Source organism: Somniosus microcephalus, chromosome 4 (genome assembly GCF_052327205.1).
Source record: "Somniosus microcephalus isolate GS21.2 chromosome 4, FLI_Smic_1.0, whole genome shotgun sequence".
NCBI lineage: Eukaryota > Metazoa > Chordata > Chondrichthyes > Squaliformes > Somniosidae > Somniosus > Somniosus microcephalus.
Genome location: NC_140990.1, coordinates 4624886 through 4643737, shown reverse-complemented (window position 1 = coordinate 4643737; position 18852 = coordinate 4624886). Strand labels below are relative to the sequence as shown.

The 18852-nt window shown below is 52.7% G+C and overlaps 2 protein-coding genes across 2 annotated transcripts in view; one reads left to right on the top strand and one right to left on the bottom strand.

The window, feature by feature from the left end:
• Nucleotides 1-2639: 2639 nt before the first annotated feature.
• Nucleotides 2640-10633, bottom strand: nop10 (NOP10 ribonucleoprotein homolog (yeast)). The gene is made up of 2 exons (XM_085983702.1): nucleotides 10470-10633; nucleotides 2640-2989 (listed from the first exon to the last, which is right to left on the bottom strand). The coding sequence occupies exons 1-2, from the start codon at nucleotides 10521-10523 to the stop codon at nucleotides 2849-2851; spliced, it is 195 nt and encodes a 64-aa protein (XP_085839828.1). The 5' UTR covers nucleotides 10524-10633; the 3' UTR covers nucleotides 2640-2848.
• A 243-nt stretch (nucleotides 10634-10876) lies between these two features.
• Nucleotides 10877-18852, top strand: part of LOC147118199 (solute carrier family 12 member 6-like) — a 63870-nt gene continuing 55894 nt past the window's right edge. Inside the window, exon 1 of the mRNA XM_085984294.1 lies at nucleotides 10877-11375. Coding sequence (XP_085840420.1) covers nucleotides 11228-11375 — 148 coding nt within the window. The 5' untranslated portion in view covers nucleotides 10877-11227. The remainder of the gene's footprint in view (nucleotides 11376-18852) is intronic.

Sequence of the window (18852 nt, the reverse complement as noted above, 5' to 3'; positions counted from 1 at the left end):
TAGAGTGTATACGGGATGGTTTCCTGGACCAACATGTTGAGGAACCAACTAGAGATCAGGCCATCTTAGACTGGGTATTATGTAATGAGAAAGGATTCATTAGCAATGTTGTTGTGCGAGGCCCCTTGGGGAGGAGCGATCATAATATGATTAAAATGGAGAGTGAAGTAGTTGACTCAGAGACTAGGGTCCTGAATTTAAATAAAGGAAACTATGATGGTATGAGGCACGAGTTGGCTAGGATGGATTGGGGAACGTTACTTAAAGGGTTGCCGGTGGATAGGCAATGGCAAACATTTAAAGATCGCATGGATGAACTACAGAATTTGTTCATCCCTGTTTGGCATAAAAATAAAACAAAAAAGGTGACTCAACCCGTGGCTAACAAGGGAAATTAGGGATAGCATAAGATCCAAGGAGAGGACATATAATTTGGCCAGAAAAGCAACAAACCTGAGAATTGGGAGCAGTTTAGGATTCAGCAAAGGCGGACAAAGGGATTAATTAAGAGGGGGAAAATAGATTATGAGAGTAAGCTTGCAGGGAACATAAAAACTGACTGTAAAAGCTTCTATAGATATGTGAAGATAAAAAGATTGGTGAAGTCAAGCGTAGGTCACTTGCAGTCAGAATCAGGGGAATTTATAATGGGGAACAAAGAAATGGCAGTTAAATAGCTACTTTGGTTCTGTCTTCACAAAGGAGGACACAAATAAGCTCCCAGAGATGTCGGGGAACATAGGGTCTAATGAGAGGGAGGAATTGAATGAAATTAGTATTTGTAGGGAAATGGTGTTAGGGAAATTGACGGGATTGAAGGCCGATAAATCCCCAGGGCCTGATAATCTACATCCTAGGGTACTTAAGGAAGTGGTCCTAGAAATAGTAGCTGCATTGCTGATCATCTTCCAAATTCTATAGACTCTGCCATAGTTCCCATGGATTGGAGGGCAGGTAATCTAACCCCACTATTGAAAAAAGGTGGTAGAGAGAAAACAGGGAATTACAGACCGGTAAGCCTGACATTGGTCATGGGGAAAATGCTAGAGTCCATTATAAAAGATGTAATAGCAGAGCACTTGGAAAACAGTGACAGGATCGGACAAAGTCAACATGGATTTACAAAAGGTAAATCGTGCTTGACTAATCTACTGGAATTTTTTGAGGATGTAACTGGTAGAATAGATAAGGGAGAACCAGTGGATGTGGTGTATTTGGACTTTCAGAAGGCTTTTGATAAGGTCCTGCATCAGAGATTAGCGTGTAAAGTTAAGGCACATGGGATTGGGGGTAAGGTACTGACTTGGATAGAGAACTGGTTGGCAGACAGAAAGCAAAGAGTTGGAATAAACGGGTCTTTTTCTGAATGGCAGGCAGTGACTAGTGGGGTACCGCAGGGATCGGTCCTTGGACCCCAGCTATTCACAATATATATCAATGATCTGGACGAGGGAACTAGATGTAATATCTCCAAATTTGCAGACGACACAAAGCTGGGTGGGCGTGTGTGCTGTGAGGAGGATGCCGAGAAACTCCAGGATGATTTGGACAGGTTGGGTGATTGGGCAGATGTATGGCAGATGCAGTATAATGTGGATAAATGTGAGGTTATCCACTTTGGTGGCAAAAACAGGAAGGCAGATTATTATCTGAATGGCAATAGATTGGGAGAAGGGGAAGTGCAACGAGACCTGGGTGTCCTTGTGCACCAGTCGCTGAAGGTAAGCATGCAGGTGCAGCAGGCGGTTAAGAAGGCAAATGGTATGTTGGCCTTCGTAGCGAGAGGGTTTGAGTACAGGAACAAGGATGCCTTGCTGCAGTTGTACAGGGCCTTGGTGAGACCACACCTTGAGTATTGTGTGCAGTTTTGGTCGCCTTATCTGAGGAAGGATGTTCTTGCCATGGAAGGAGTTCAGTGAAGATTCACCAGGCTGATACCTGGGATGGCAGGAATGACGTATGAGAAGAGATTGGGTCGATTGGGCTTATACTCACTGGAGTTTAGAAGAATGAGAGGGGATCTCATTGAAACTTATAAAATTCTGACAGGACTGGACAGACTAGATGCAGGAAGGATGTTCCCGATGGTCAGGGAGTCCAGAACCAGGGGTCACAGTCTAAGGGTAAGGGGTAAGCCATTTAGGACAGAAATGAGGAGGAATTTCTTCGCCCAGAGAGTGGTGAACCTGTGGAATTCTCTACCACAGAAGGCAGTGGAGGCCAATTCATTAAATATATTCAAGAAGGAGTTGGATATATTTCTTAAGGCTAAGGGGATCAAGGGGTATGGGGAGGAAGCAGGGACAGGGTACTGAATTTGGATGATCAGCCATGATCGCATTGAATGGTGGAGCAGGCTCGAGGGGCCGAATGGCCTACTCCTGCTCCTATCTTCTATGTTTCTAACCACATTTAGAAAGTACTTGGATGTGCACTTGGGATGCTGTAACCTGCAGGGCTATGGACCAAGAGCTGGGAAGTGGGATTAGGCTGGAGAGCTCTTTGTTGGCCGGCGCGGACACGATGGGCCGAAATGGCCTCCTTCCGTGCTGTAACTTTCTATGGAGGGCGCGAGGGTGTGAAGGGGAACGATGCTGAGTCGCACGAACCATCAACAAAAAGGACAGACAGAGACAGGCTAAAGATATCTTAAATCAGGCAGCTTTTAATCGAGGCAGGAGAACACCTGGAAACATCGCCCTCCCCGAAAACATCTGGAAACATCGCCCTCCTTCCCCCGGCTCAGAAGTAGCAGCCGTTCTGTTGCGACAAGTCCTCTGCCGGCAAGTCCCCTCCGATCAAATCGCGCAGTGGTTCAGAGGACGGAGCAGGGTTGGGGGTGGGGTTGTCACAGGATAGGGGCCGGTTGTTGGGTGATGAGCAGGTTGAAGCGTCTCTTGGTGGTGACGCGGTGTCGGGAGTACTTGTCGTCCGGCGAGAAGCGCGCAGGGTGAGCGGTGGGAGTGGCCCGGCCCTCCGGGTCCGCCTTCTGTAGGGCGAGAGAGAGAGGCAGAGTGAGACAGGAGGCCATTCAGCCCCTCAAGCCTGATACACAGGAAGAGGAGGCAGCCATCACACAGAAGAATTAGGAGCAGTAGTAGTTCGTACGGCCCCTTGAGCCTGCTCTGCCATTCAATAAGATCAGGGCTGATCTTCGACCTCAACTCCGCTTTCCCGCCCGATCCCCAGATCCCTCGATTCCCCTAGAGTCCAAAAACCTATCGATCTCAGCCTTAAATATACTCAACGACTGAGCATTCACAGCCCTCTGGGGCAGAAAATTCCAAAGATTCACAACCCTCTGAGGAACTATTCCCCCTTAGTAGAGGGGTCCATAACCAGGGGGCATAGTTTCAAGGTAAGGGGCAGGAGGTTTAGAGGGGATTTGAGGAAAAACTTTTTCACCCAGAGGGTGGTTGGAATCTGGAACTCACTGCCTGAAAGGGTGGTAGAGGCAGGAACCCTCACAACATTCAAGAAGCATTTAGATGAGCACTTGAAACGCCACAGCATACAAGGCTACGGACCAAGTGCTGGAAAATGGGATTAGAATAGACAGGGCTTGATGGTCGGCGCGGACACGACGGGCCGAAGGGCCTCTTTCTGTGCTGTATAACTCTCTGAGTGAAGAAACTCCTCCTCATCTCGGTCTTAAATGGCCGACCCCTTACCCTGAGACTGTGCCCCCTAGTTCTAGACACTCCAGCCAGGGGGAAAACAGCCTCTCAGCATCTACCCTGTCAATCCCCCTCAGAATCTTATATGTTTTAATGAGATCACCCCTCATGAGCCCCAAGCTCTGGAATTCCCTGCCTGAACCTCGTTACCTCTCTCTCCTTTTAAGAGGCTCCTTAAAGCTTACCTCTGACCAAGCTTTTTGGTCACCTGCCCTGATTTATCCTTATGTGGCTCAGGGCCAAATTGTGTGTCTTACAGCACTCCTGTGTAGCGCCTTGGGACGTTTGATTACATTAAAGGTGCTACATAAATTCAAGTTGTTGTTGTTCTAAACTCCAGAGAGTATAGGGCCAATCTACACAATCTCTCGTCATAGGACAGCCCAGGAATCAATCTAGTGAACCTTCGTTGCACCGTCTCCAAGACAAGTATATCCTTCCTTAGATAAGGAGACCAGAACTGTGCCCAGTACTCCAGGTGTGGTCTCACCAAGGCCCTGTACAATTGGAGCAAGACTTCCTTACTCTTATACTCCAACCCCCTTGCAATAAAGGCCAACATGCCATTTGCCTTCCTTATTGCTTGCTGTACCTGCATGCTCGCTTTCTGTGTTTCCTGTTCGAGGACACCTACATCTCGATGAACACCAACATTTAAAAGTTTCTCACCATTTAAAAAATATTCTGTTTTCCGATTCAGCCCCTCGAGCCTGTTACACAGGAACAGGAGGAGCCCATTCAGCCCCTCGAGCCTGTTACACAGGAACAGGAGGAGGCCCATTCAGCCCCTCGAGCTTGTTACACAGGAACAGGAGAAGACCATTCAGCCCCTCGGGCCTGTTACACAGGAACAGGAGGAGCCCATTCAGCCCCTCGAGCCTGTTACACAGGAACAGGAGGAGGCCATTCAGCCCCTCGAGCTTGTTACACAGGAACAGGAGAAGACCATTCAGCCCCTCGAGCTTGTTACACAGGAACAGGAGAAGACCATTCAGCCCCTCGAGCCTGTTACACAGGAACAGGAGGAGGCCCATTCAGCCCCTCGAGCCTGTTACACAGGAACAGGAGGAGGCCCATTCAGCCTCTCGAGCCTGTTACACAGGAACAGGAGGAGGCCCATTCAGCCCCTCGAGCCTGTTACACAGGAACAGGAGGAGCCCATTCAGCCCCTCGAGCCTGTTACACAGGAACAGGAGGAGGCCGTTCAGCCCCTCGAGCCTGTTACACAGGATCAGGAGGAGGCCCATTCAGCCCCTCGAGCCTGTTACACAGGATCAGGAGGAGGCCCATTCAGCCCCTCGAGCCTGTTACACAGGAACAGGAGGAGGCCCATTCAGCCTCTCGAGCCTGTTACACAGGAACAGGAGGAGGCCGTTCAGCCCCTCGAGCCTGTTACACAGGATCAGGAGGAGGCCCATTCAGCCCCTCGAGCCTGTTACACAGGAACAGGAGGAGCCCATTCAGCCCCTCGAGCCTGCTCCGCCATTCAATGAGACCATGGCTGATCATCCAAACTCAGTACCCTGTCCCTGCTTTCTCCCCATATCCCTTGATCCCTTTAGCCTTAAGAAATATATCCAACTCCTTCTTGAATATATTTAATGAATTGGCCTCTACTGCCTTCTGTGGTAGAGAATTCCACAGGTTCACCACTCTCTGGGTGAAGAAATTCCTCCTCATCTCTGTCCTAAATGGCTTACCCCTTATCCTTAGACTGTGACCCCTAGTTCTGGACTCCCCGACCATCGGGAACATCCTTCCTGCATCTAGTCTGTCCAGTCCTGTTGGAATTTTATAAGTTTCAATGAGATCCCCTCTCATTCTTCTAAACTCCAGCGAGTATAAGCCCAATCGACCCAATCTCTCCTCATACGTCATTCCTGCCATCCCAGGTATCAGCCTGGTGAATCTTCGCTGCACTCCCTCCATGGCAAGAACATCCTTCCTCAGATAAGGCGACCAAAACTGCACACAATACTCAAGGTGCGGTCTCACCAAGGCCCTGTACAACTGCAGCAAGACATCCTTGTTCCTGTACTCGAACCCTCTCGCTACGAAGGCCAACGTACCATTTGCCTTCTTAACCGCCTGCTAATCTATCAATCCCAGGTTTAAAATGATTAATTGAGCCCGAGCATCTACTGCTTTTTGTGGGACAGAGTTCCACACTTCTACCACCCTTTGTGTTACGAAATGTTTCTTAACTTCTCTCCTGAATGGCCTGGCTCTGATGTTAAGGTGATGTCCCCCTTGCCCTCTACTCCCCAACCAACGGAAATAGTTTCTCTCTAGCTACCTGATCAATTCCTTTCAAAATCCGACAAAGCTTCAATCAAATCGCGACCTTAATCTTCGATATCCCAGGGAATACAAGCCTAGTTTGTGTAGCCTCTCCTCATAATTTAACCCTTGGAGTCCAGGTATCATTCTGGTAAACCTACGCTGAACTCCTTCCAAGGCCAATATATCGTTCTTGAGCTGTGGTGCCCAGAACTGCTCACAGTGCTCCAGGTGTTTTTTTTTATTCATTGATGGGATGTGGGCGTCGCTGGCTAGGCCTGCATTTAGTGCCCATCCCTAATTGCCCTTGAGAAGATGGTGGTGAGCCGCCTTCTTGAACCGCTGCAGTCCATATGGTGTAGGTACACCCACAATGCTGTTAGGAAGGGAGTTCCAGGATTTTGGCCCAGCGACAGTGAAGGAACGGCGATACAGGTCCAAGTCAGGATGGTGTGTGGCTTGGAGGGGAACTTGTAGGTGGTGATGTTCCCATGCGTCTGCTGCCCTTGTCCTTCTAAGTGGTAGAGGTCACGGGTTTGGAAGGTGCTGTTGAAGGAGCCTTGGCGAGTTGCTGCAGTGCATCTTGTAGATGGTACACACTGCAGCCACAGTGCGCCGGTGGTGGAGGGAGTGAATGTTGAAGGTGGTGGATGGGGTGCCAATCAAGCGGGCTGCTTTATCCTGAATGGTGTCGAGCTTCTTGAGTGTTGTTGGAGCTGCACTCATCCAGGCAAGTGGAGAGTATTCCATCACACTCCTGACTTGTGCCTTGTAGATGGTGGAAAGGCTTTGGGGAGTCAGGAGGTGAGACACTCGCCACAGAATTCCCAGCCTCTGGCCTGCTCTTGCAGCCACAGTATTTATATGGCTGGTCCAGTTCAGTTTCTGATCAATGGTAACCCCCAGGATGTTGATAGTGGGGGATTGAGTGATGGTAATGCCATTGAATGTCAAGGGGAGATGGTTAGAGTCTCGCTTGTTGGAGATGGTCATTGCCTGGCACTTGTGTGGTGCGAATGTTACTTGCCACTTGTCAGCCCAAGTCTGAATGTTGTCCAGGTCTCGCAGCATATGGACACGGACTGCGTCAGTATCTGACGAGTCTCGAATGGTGCTGAACAGTGTGCAATCTTCAGCGAACATCCCCACTTCTGACCTTATGATGGAGGGAAGGTCATTGATGAAACAGCTGAAGATGGTTGGGCCTAGGACACTGCCCTGAGGAACTCCTGCAGTGATGTCATGTGATTGAGGTGAATGACCTCCAACAACCACAGCCAATTTCCTTTGTGCTAGGTATGATTCCAACCAAAGCTTTGTACAGCTGGAGCCAAACTTCCTCCCCTGTAGCCCTCTAGTTATCATTCCATTAGCCTTTTTGATTATTTTTCGTACCTGACCGCTACAATTTAGCGATCTGTGTACACGGATACTCCAGAGAGCTGTAATCCAGACCGACTCTCCTGGGGCAGTATTAAGGGAGTTATAGAAGTCATAGAAATTTAGTCAAAAAAGAGCTATCCCGGCCTAATCCCACTTTCCAGTTCTTGGTCCGTAGCCCTGTGGGTTACGGCACTGCAGGTGCAGATCCAAGTACTTTTTAAATGCGATGAGGGTTTCCGCCTCTCCCGCCCTTTCAGGCAGTGAGTTCCAGACCCCCACCGCCCTCTGGGTGAAGAAAGTTCTCAACTCCTCTGTAATCTTTCTACCAGTTATTTAAATCTGTGGCCCCTGGTTATTGACCTCTCTGGGTCTGATACCGCCACCACCCCACCCCACTACCCCAGTCTCGGGGTTTAACCCCCCACCGACCCCAGTCTCGGGGTTTAACCCCCCACCGACCCCAGTCTCGGGGTTTAACCCCCCACCGACCCCAGTCTCGGGGTTTAACCCCCCCACCGACCCCAGTCTCGGGGTTTAACCCCCCACCGACCCCAGTCTCGGGGTTTAACCCCCCCACCGACCCCAGTCTCGGGGGTTTAACCCCCCACCGACCCCAGTCTCGGGGTTTAACCCCCATTAACCCCAGTCTGAGGGTCTGTCCCCATTAACACCCAGTCTGGGGGTGTGTCCCCATTAACACCCAGTCTGGGGGTGTGTCCCCATTAACCCCAGTCTGAGGGTCTGTCCCCATTAACCCCAGTCTGAGGGTCTGTCCCCATTAACCCCAGTCTGGGGGTCTGTCCCCATTAACCCCGGTCTGAGGGTCTGTCCCCATTAACCCCGGTCTGAGGGTCTGTCCCCATTAACCCCGGTCTGAGGGTCTGTCCCCATTAACCCCAGTCTGAGGGTCTGTCCCCATTAACCCCAGTCTGAGGGTCTGTCCCCATTAACCCCAGTCTGGGGGTCTGTCCCCATTAACCCCAGTCTGAGGGTCTGTCCCCATTAACCCCAGTCTGAGGGTCTGTCCCCATTAACCCCAGTCTGAGGGTCTGTCCCCATTAACCCCAGTCTGAGGGTCTGTCCCCATTAACCCCAGTCTGAGGGTCTGTGCCCATTAACCCCCAGTCTGAGGGTCTGTCCCCATTAACCCCAGTCTGAGGGTCTGTCCCCATTAACCCCAGTCTGAGGGTCTGTCCCCATTAACCCCAGTCTGAGGGATCTGTCCCCATTAACCCCAGTCTGAGGGATCTGTCCCCATTAACCCCAGTCTGAGGGTCTGTCCCCATTAACCCCAGTCTGAGGGTCTGTCACCATTAACCCCCAGTCTGAGGGTCTGTCCCCATTAACCCCGGTCTGAGGATCTGTCCCCATTAACCCCAGTTTGGGGGTCTGTCCCCATTAACCCCAGTTTGGGGGTCTGTCCCCATTAACCCCAGTCTGAGGGTCTGTCCCCATTAACCCCAGTCTGAGGGTCTGTCCCCATTAACCCCAGTCCAGGGGTCTGTCCCCATTAACCCCAGTCTGAGGGTCTGTCCCCATTAACCCCGGTCTGAGGGTTTGTCCCCATTAACCCCGGTCTGAGGGTCTGTCCCCATTAACCCCAGTCTGGGGGTCTGTCCCCATTAACTCCAGTCTGGGGGTCTGTCCCCATTAACCCCCAGTCTGAGGGTCTGTCCCCATTAACCCCCAGTCTGAGGGTCTGTCCCCATTAACCCCAGTCTGAGGGTCTGTCCCCATTAACCCCAGTCTGAGGGTCTGTCCCCATTAACCCCAGTCTGAGGGTCTGTCCCCATTAACCCCAGTCTGGGGGTCTGTCCCCATTAACCCCAGTCTGAGGGTCTGTCCCCATTAACCCCAGTCTGAGGGTCTGTCCCCATTAACCCCGGTCTGAGGGTCTGTCCCCATTAACCCCGGTCTGGGGGTCTGTCCCCATTAACCCCGGTCTGGGGGTCTGTCCCCATTAACCCCGGTCTGGGGGTCTGTCCCCATTAACCCCGGTCTGGGGGTCTGTCCCCATTAACCCCGGTCTGAGGGTCTGTCCCCATTAACCCCGGTCTGAGGGTCTGTCCCCATTAACCCCGGTCTGAGGGTCTGTCCCCATTAACCCCGGTCTGAGGGTCTGTCCCCATTAACCCCGGTCTGGGGGGTCTGTCCCCATTAACCCCAGTCTGAGGGTCTGTCCCCATTAACCCCAGTCTGGGGGGTCTGTCCCCATTAACCCCAGTCTGGGGGTCTGTCCCCATTAACCCCAGTCTGGGGGTCTGTCCCCATTAACCCCAGTCTGGGGGGTCTGTCCCCATTAACCCCAGTCTGGGGGTCTGTCCCCATTAACCCCAGTCTGGGGGTCTGTCCCCATTAACCCCAGTCTGGGGGTCTGTCCCCATTAACCCCAGTCTGGGGGTCTGTCCCCATTAACCCCAGTCTGGGGGTCTGTCCCCATTAACCCCAGTCTGGGGGTCTGCCCCCATTAACCCCAGTCTGAGGGTCTGTCCCCATTAACCCCAGTCTGAGGGTCTGTCCCCATTAACCCCAGTCTGAGGGTCTGTCCCCATTAACCCCAGTCTGAGGCTCTGTCCCCATTAACCCCAGTCTGAGGCTCTGTCCCCATTAACCCCAGTCTGAGGGTCTGTCCCCATTAACCCCAGTCTGAGGGTCTGTCCCCATTAACCCCAGTCTGAGGGTCTGTCCCCATTAACCCCAGTCTGGGGGTCTGTCCCCATTAACCGCAGTCTGAGGGTCTGTCCCCATTAACCCCAGCCTGAGGGTCTGTCCCCATTAACCCCAGTCTGGGGGTCTGTCCCCATTAACCCCAGTCTGGGGGTCTGTCCCCATTAACTCCAGTCTGAGGATCTGTCCCCATTAACCCCAGTCTGGGGGTCTGTCCACATTAACCCCAGTCTGGGGGTCTGTCCCCATTAACCCCCAGTCTGGGGGTCTGTCCCCATTAACCCCAGTCTGGGGGTCTGTCCCCATTAACCCCAGTCTGGGGGTCTGTCCCCATTAACCCCAGTCTGGGGGTCTGTCCCCATTAACCCCAGTCTGAGGATCTGTCCCCATTAACCCCATTCTGAGGCTTTGACCCCAATCTCTGGCTCTGACCCCTGCCCCCAATGATGTGAGCCCTCTGACCTTCAGGGTGTACACCCTTTCCCCATTGCTGTCCAGGTAGAAATGCAGGAACATGATGCTAACGCGGCTAGCTGCAGCGTCTCCCTTTGTCTCTCAATCTCTCTCCCCATGTGGCCAGGCCAGTTCCGCATTGGGGCCCACTTCCGTGTCCGTCACTTCCTTCCCCATTTGCCCTGACATCCGGCCCACCCACCCGCAAGGCACGCCGGTCCTTGTAGTCCCGTTCCGCTCCGCCCCGCCGCGCCGCGGCGCCCGCCGGGAAGTGTAGTCCGTCCCCCCGTTGCTCAACAGCGCGGTGACGTCTTCAGCGGACTACATTGCCCAGCGGGCGTAGCGTCGGCTTGCGCCTGCGCGGCGGAACGGTAAACCTCTCCAGGGGGGGGGTGTGCCGGGGCGGCGCCTGCGCAGTAGCGTTTTCCTCCCTGAACGCCGACGGTTTGGTCGCTGGCGCCAAATCGCTGCGGCCGGCCGCAGGTATCGGCGGCCGATTAGTCGCCGATTACAGCTCTGTTCCCGTCCGGGGAAAGCGGCAGTCGGCTCAGGGGCTCGGGGCCGACCGATAATCGGCCGATTTTTGGGGAGTTTTCCTCACCCAACCCCCCACCCCCCCGCAAGTATCGGTTTGCCTCCTGATGCCAACCGCACCCACCTCCGAGTGTCGGCAATAATCGCAGTGGTCGGCGGCCCCCCCGCGGGATACGGGGACCGAGTCGGTGATCGCCACCGCCCACCGATTTATCGGCGACTAGTCGGCCAGCATGTCGGTGCGTTTCACGGTCACGCCGACCCGCGCCGAGGACGTGCCGGGGCTGGGCGGCGAGGGGGAGCCCGGGGCGGCCGAGCCCGGCGAGCGGGACAAGGAGAGCGAGGAGGCGGCGGCAGGAGCCGGGGAGGAGCCGGCAGAGGGTGAGTCCCCGGGGAGGGCATCGATATAACATGTCTAACACTGGGGTACAGTACTGGTGGGCCCAGGTCTGTCACTGTCTAACACTGGGGTACAGTCCTGGTGGGTACAGGTCTGTCACTGTATAACACTGGGGTACAGTACTGGTGGGTACAGGTCTGTCACTGTATAACACTGGGGTACAGTACTGGTGGGTACAGGTCTGTCACTGTATAACACTGGGGTACAGTACTGGTGGGTACAGGTCTGTCACTGTATAACACTGGGGTACAGTACTGGTGGGTACAGGTCTGTCACTGTATAACACTGGGGTACAGTACTGGTGGGTACAGGTCTGTCACTGTATAACACTGGGGTACAGTACTGGTGGGTACAGGTCTGTCACTGTATAACACTGGGGTACAGTCCTGGGGGGTACAGGTCTGTCACTGTATAACGCTGGGGTACAGTACTGGTGGGTACAGGTCTGTCACTGTATAACACTGGGGTACAGTACTGGTGGGTACAGGTCTGTCACTATATAACGCTGGGGTACAGTACTGGTGGGTACAGGTCTGTCACTGTATAACACTGGGGTACAGTCCTGGGGGGTACAGGTCTGTCACTGTATAACACGGGTGCAGTACTGGTGGGTACAGGTCTGTCACTGTATAACACTGGGGTACAGTACTGGGGGGTACAGGTCTGTCACTATATAACACTGGGGTACAGTACTGGGGGGTACAGGTCTGTCACTAACACTGGGGTACAGTACTGGGGAGTCCAGGTCTGTCCCTGTATAACACTGGGGTACAGTCCTGGGGGGTACAGGTCTGTCACTGTATAACACTGGGGTACAGTACTGGGGGGTCCAGGTCTGTCCCTGTATAACACTGGGGTACAGTACTGGTGGGTACAGGTCTGTCACTGTATAACACTGGGGTACAGGTCTGTCACTGTATAACACTGGGGTACAGTCCTGGGGGGTACAGGTCTGTCACTGTCTAACACTGGGGTACAGGTCTGTCACTGTATAACACTGGGGTACAGTACTGGTGGGTACAGGTCTGTCACTGTATAACACTGGGGTACAGTCCTGGGGGGTACAGGTCTGTCACTGTATAACACTGGGGTACAGTACTGGAGGGTACAGGTCTGTCACTGTATAACACTGGGGTACAGTACTGGGGGGTCCAGGTCTGTCCCTGTATAACACTGGGGTACAGTCCTGGGGGGTACAGGTCTGTCACTGTATAACACTGGGGTACAGTACTGGGGGGTCCAGGTCTGTCCCTGTATAACACTGGGGTACAGTACTGGTGGGTACAGGTCTGTCACTGTATAACACTGGGGTACAGGTCTGTCACTGTATAACACTGGGGTACAGTCCTGGGGGGTACAGGTCTGTCACTGTCTAACACTGGGGTACAGGTCTGTCACTGTATAACACTGGGGTACAGTACTGGTGGGTACAGGTCTGTCACTGTATAACACTGGGGTACAGTACTGGGGGGTCCAGGTCTGTCCCTGTATAACACTGGGGTACAGTCCTGGGGGGTACAGGTCTGTCACTGTATAACACTGGGGTACAGTCCTGGGGGGTACAGGTCTGTCACTGTATAACACTGGGGTACAGTCCTGGGGGGTACAGGTCTGTCACTGTATAACACTGGGGTACAGTCCTGGGGGGGTACAGGTCTGTCACTGTATAACACTGGGGTACAGTACTGGGGGGTCCAGGTCTGTCCCTGTATAACACTGGGGTACAGTACTGGTGGGTACAGGTCTGTCACTGTATAACACTGGGGTACAGGTCTGTCACTGTATAACACTGGGGTACAGTCCTGGGGGGTACAGGTCTGTCACTGTCTAACACTGGGGTACAGGTCTGTCACTGTATAACACTGGGGTACAGTACTGGTGCGTACAGGTCTGTCACTGTATAACACTGGGGTACAGTACTGGTGGGTACAGGTCTGTCAGTGTCTAACAGTGGGGTACAGTACTGGTGGGTACAGGTCTGTCACTGTATAACACTGGGGTACAGTACTGGTGGGTACAGGTCTGTCACTGTATAACACTGGGGTACAGTACTGGTGGGTACAGGTCTGTCACTGTATAACACTGGGGTACAGTACTGGTGGGTACAGGTCTGTCACTGTATAACACTGGAGTACAGTACTGGTGGGTACAGGTCTGTCACTGTATAACACTGGGGTACAGTACTGGTGGGTACAGGTCTGTCACTGTATAACACTGGGGTACAGTACTGGTGGGTCCAGGTCTGTCACTGTCTAACACTGGGGTACAGTAGTGGTGGGTACAGGTCTGTCACTGTATAACACTGGGGTACAGTACTGGTGGGTACAGGTCTGTCACTGTATAACACTGGGGTACAGTACTGGTGGGTACAGGTCTGTCACTGTATAACACTGGGGTACAGTACTGGGGGGTACAGGTCTGTCACTGTATAACACTGGGGTACAGTACTGGTGGGTACAGGTCTGTCAGTGTATAACACTGGGGTACAGTACTGGTGGGTACAGGTCTGTCACTGTATAACACTGGGGTACAGTACTGGTGGGTCCAGGTCTGTCCCTGTATAACACTGGGGTACAGTCCTGGGGGATACAGGTCTGTCACTGTATAACACTGGGGTACAGTCCTGGGGGGTCCAGGTCTGTCACTGTATTACACTGGGGTACAGTACTGGTGGGTACAGGTCTGTCACTGTATAACACTGGGGTACAGTACTGGGGGGTCCAGGTCTGTCCCTGTATAACACTGGGGTACAGTCCTGGGGGGTACAGGTCTGTCACTGTATAACACTGGGGTACAGTCCTGGGGGGTACAGGTCTGTCACTGTATAACACTGGGGTACAGTCCTGGGGGGTACAGGTCTGTCACTGTATAACACTGGGGTACAGTCCTGGGGGGGTACAGGTCTGTCACTGTATAACACTGGGGTACAGTACTGGGGGGTCCAGGTCTGTCCCTGTATAACACTGGGGTACAGTACTGGTGGGTACAGGTCTGTCACTGTATAACACTGGGGTACAGGTCTGTCACTGTATAACACTGGGGTACAGTCCTGGGGGGTACAGGTCTGTCACTGTCTAACACTGGGGTACAGGTCTGTCACTGTATAACACTGGGGTACAGTACTGGTGCGTACAGGTCTGTCACTGTATAACACTGGGGTACAGTACTGGTGGGTACAGGTCTGTCAGTGTCTAACAGTGGGGTACAGTACTGGTGGGTACAGGTCTGTCACTGTATAACACTGGGGTACAGTACTGGTGGGTACAGGTCTGTCACTGTATAACACTGGGGTACAGTACTGGTGGGTACAGGTCTGTCACTGTATAACACTGGGGTACAGTACTGGTGGGTACAGGTCTGTCACTGTATAACACTGGAGTACAGTACTGGTGGGTACAGGTCTGTCACTGTATAACACTGGGGTACAGTACTGGTGGGTACAGGTCTGTCAGTGTATAACACTGGGGTACAGTACTGGTGGGTACAGGTCTGTCACTGTATAACACTGGGGTACAGTACTGGGGGGTACAGGTCTGTCACTGTATAACACTGGGGTACAGTACTGGTGGGTACAGGTCTGTCAGTGTATAACACTGGGGTACAGTACTGGTGGGTACAGGTCTGTCACTGTATAACACTGGGGTACAGTACTGGTGGGTCCAGGTCTGTCACTGTCTAACACTGGGGTACAGTAGTGGTGGGTACAGGTCTGTCACTGTATAACACTGGGGTACAGTACTGGTGGGTACAGGTCTGTCACTGTATAACACTGGGGTACAGTACTGGTGGGTACAGGTCTGTCACTGTATAACACTGGGGTACAGTACTGGGGGGTACAGGTCTGTCACTGTATAACACTGGGGTACAGTACTGGTGGGTACAGGTCTGTCAGTGTATAACACTGGGGTACAGTACTGGTGGGTACAGGTCTGTCACTGTATAACACTGGGGTACAGTACTGGTGGGTCCAGGTCTGTCCCTGTATAACACTGGGGTACAGTCCTGGGGGATACAGGTCTGTCACTGTATAACACTGGGGTACAGTCCTGGGGGGTCCAGGTCTGTCACTGTATTACACTGGGGTACAGTACTGGTGGGTACAGGTCTGTCACTGTCTAACACTGGGGTACAGTCCTGGGGGGTCCAGGTCTGTCACTGTATTACACTGGGGTACAGTCCTGGGGGGTACAGGTCTGTCACTGTATAACACTGGGGTACAGTACTGGTGGGTACAGGTCTGTCACTGTATAACACTGGGGTACAGTACTGGGGGGTACAGGTCTGTCCCTGTATAACACTGGGGTACAGTACTGGGGGGTACAGGTCTGTCCCTGTATAACACTGGGGTACAGTCCTGGGGGATACAGGTCTGTCACTGTATAACACTGGGGTACAGTCCTGGGGGGTCCAGGTCTGTCACTGTATTACACTGGGGTACAGTACTGGTGGGTACAGGTCTGTCACTGTCTAACACTGGGGTACAGTCCTGGGGGGTCCAGGTCTGTCACTGTATTACACTGGGGTACAGTCCTGGGGGGTACAGGTCTGTCACTGTATAACACTGGGGTACAGTACTGGTGGGTACAGGTCTGTCACTGTCTAACAGTGGGGTACAGTCCTGGGGGGGTACAGGTCTGTCACTGTATAACACTGGGGTACAGTACTGGTGGGTACAGGTCTGTCACTGTCTAACAGTGGGGTATAGTACTGGTGGGTACAGGTCTGTCACTGTATAACACTGGGGTACAGTACTGGGGGGTACAGGTCTGTCACTGTATAACACGGGTACAGTACTGGTGGGTACAGGTCTGTCACTGTATAACACGGGTACAGTACTGGTGGGTACAGGTCTGTCACTGTATAACACTGGGGTACAGTACTGGGGGGTACAGGTCTGTCACTGTATAACACTGGGGTACAGTCCTGGGGGGTCCAGGTCTGTCACTGTATTACACTGGGGTACAGTCCTGGGGGGTACAGGTCTGTCACTGTATAACACTGGGGTACAGTACTGGTGGGTACAGGTCTGTCACTGTCTAACAGTGGGGTATAGTACTGGTGGGTACAGGTCTGTCACTGTATAACACTGGGGTACAGTACTGGGGGGTACAGGTCTGTCACTGTATAACACGGGTACAGTACTGGTGGGTACAGGTCTGTCACTGTATAACACTGGGGTACAGTACTGGTGGGTCCAGGTCTGTCACTGTATAACACTGGGGTACAGTACTGGTGGGTCCAGGTCTGTCACTGTATAACACTGGGGTACAGTACTGGTGGGTACAGGTCTGTCACTGTATAACACTGGGGTACAGTACTGGTGGGTACAGGTCTGTCACTGTATAACACTGGGGTACAGTACTGGTGGGTACAGGTCTGTCACTGTATAACACTGGGGTATAGTACTGGTGGGTACAGGTCTGTCACTGTATAACACTGGGGTACAGTCCTGGGGGGTCCAGGTCTGTCACTGTATAACACTGGGGTACAGTCCTGGGGGGTACAGGTCTGTCACTGTATAACACTGGGGTACAGTACTGGGGGGTCCAGGTCTGTCACTGTATAACACTGGGGTACAGTCCTGGGGGGTACAGGTCTGTCACTGTATAACATTGGGGTACAGTCCTGGGGGGTCCAGGTCTGTCACTGTATAACACTGGGGTACAGTCCTGGGGGGTACAGGTCTGTCACTGTATAACACTGGGGTACAGGACTGGTGGGTACAGGTCTGTCACTGTATAACACGGGTACAGTACTGGTGGGTACAGGTCTGTCACTGTATAACACTGGGGTACAGTACTGGTGGGTACAGGTCTGTCAGTGTATAACACTGGGGTACAGTACTGGTGGGTACAGGTCTGTCACTAACACTAGGGTACAGTCCTGGTGGGTACAGGTCTGTCACTGTATAACACTGGGGTACAGTACTGGTGGGTACAGGTCTGTCACTGTATAACACGGGTACAGTACTGGTGGGTACAGGTCTGTCACTGTATAACACGGGTACAGTACTGGTGGGTACAGGTCTGTCGCTGTATAACACTGGGGTACAGTACTGGTGGGTACAGGTCTGTCTCTGTGTAACACTGGGGTACAGTACTAGGGGGTACAGGTCTGTCACTGTAACACTGGGGTACAGTACTGGGGGGTACAAGTCTGTCACTGTATAACACTGGGGTACAGTACTGGGGGGTACAGGCCTGTCATTGTATAACACTGGGGTACAGTACTGGTGGGTACAGGTCTGTCACTGTCTAACACTGGGGTACAGTACTGGTGGGTACAGGTCTGTCACTGTCTAACACTGGGGTACAGTAGTGGTGGGTACAGGTCTGTCACTGTATAACACTGGGGTACAGTACTGGTGGGTACAGGTCTGTCACTGTATAACACTGGGGTACAGTACTGGTGGGTACAGGTCTGTCACTGTATAACACTGGGGTACAGTACTGGTGGGTACATGTCTGTCACTGTATAACACTGGGGTACAGTACTGGTGGGTACAGGTCTGTCACTGTATAACACTGGGGTACAGTCCTGGTGGGTACAGGTCTGTCACTGTATAACACTGGGGTACAGTACTGGTGGGTACAGGTCTGTCTCTGTATAACACTGGGGTACAGTACTGGTGGGTACAGGTCTGTCACTGTATAACACTGGGGTACAGTCCTGGTGGGTACAGGTCTGTCACTGTATAACACTGGGGCACAGTACTGGTGGGTACAGGTCTGTCACTGTATAACACTGGGGTACAGTCCTGGTGGGTACAGGTCTGTCACTGTATAACACTGGGGTACAGTACTGGTGGGTACAGGTCTGTCTCTGTATAACACTGGGGTACAGTACTGGTGGGTACAGGTCTGTCACTGTATAACACTGGGATACAGTACTGGTGGGTAGAGGTCTGTCACTGTATAACACTGGGGTACAGTACTGGTGGGTACAGGTCTGTCACTGTCTAACACGGGGGTACAGTACTGGTGGGTACAGGTCTGTCACTGTATAACACTGGGGTACAGCACTGGTGGGTACAGGTCTGTCACTGTACAACACTGGGGTACAGTACTGGTGGGTACAGGTCTGTCACTGTATAACACTGGGGTACAGTACTGGTGTGTACAGGTCTGTCACTGTATAACACTGGGGTACAGTCCTGGGGGGTACAGGTCTGTCACTGTATAACACTGGGGTACAGTACTGGTGGGTACAGGTCTGTCTCTGTATAACACTGGGGTACAGTACTGGTGGGTACAGGTCTGTCACTGTATAACACTGGGGTACAGTCCTGGTGGGTACAGGTCTGTCACTGTATAACACTGGGGCACAGTACTGGTGGGTACAGGTCTGTCACTGTATAACACTGGGGTACAGTCCTGGTGGGTACAGGTCTGTCACTGTATAACACTGGGGTACAGTACTGGTGGGTACAGGTCTGATACTGTATAACACGGGTACAGT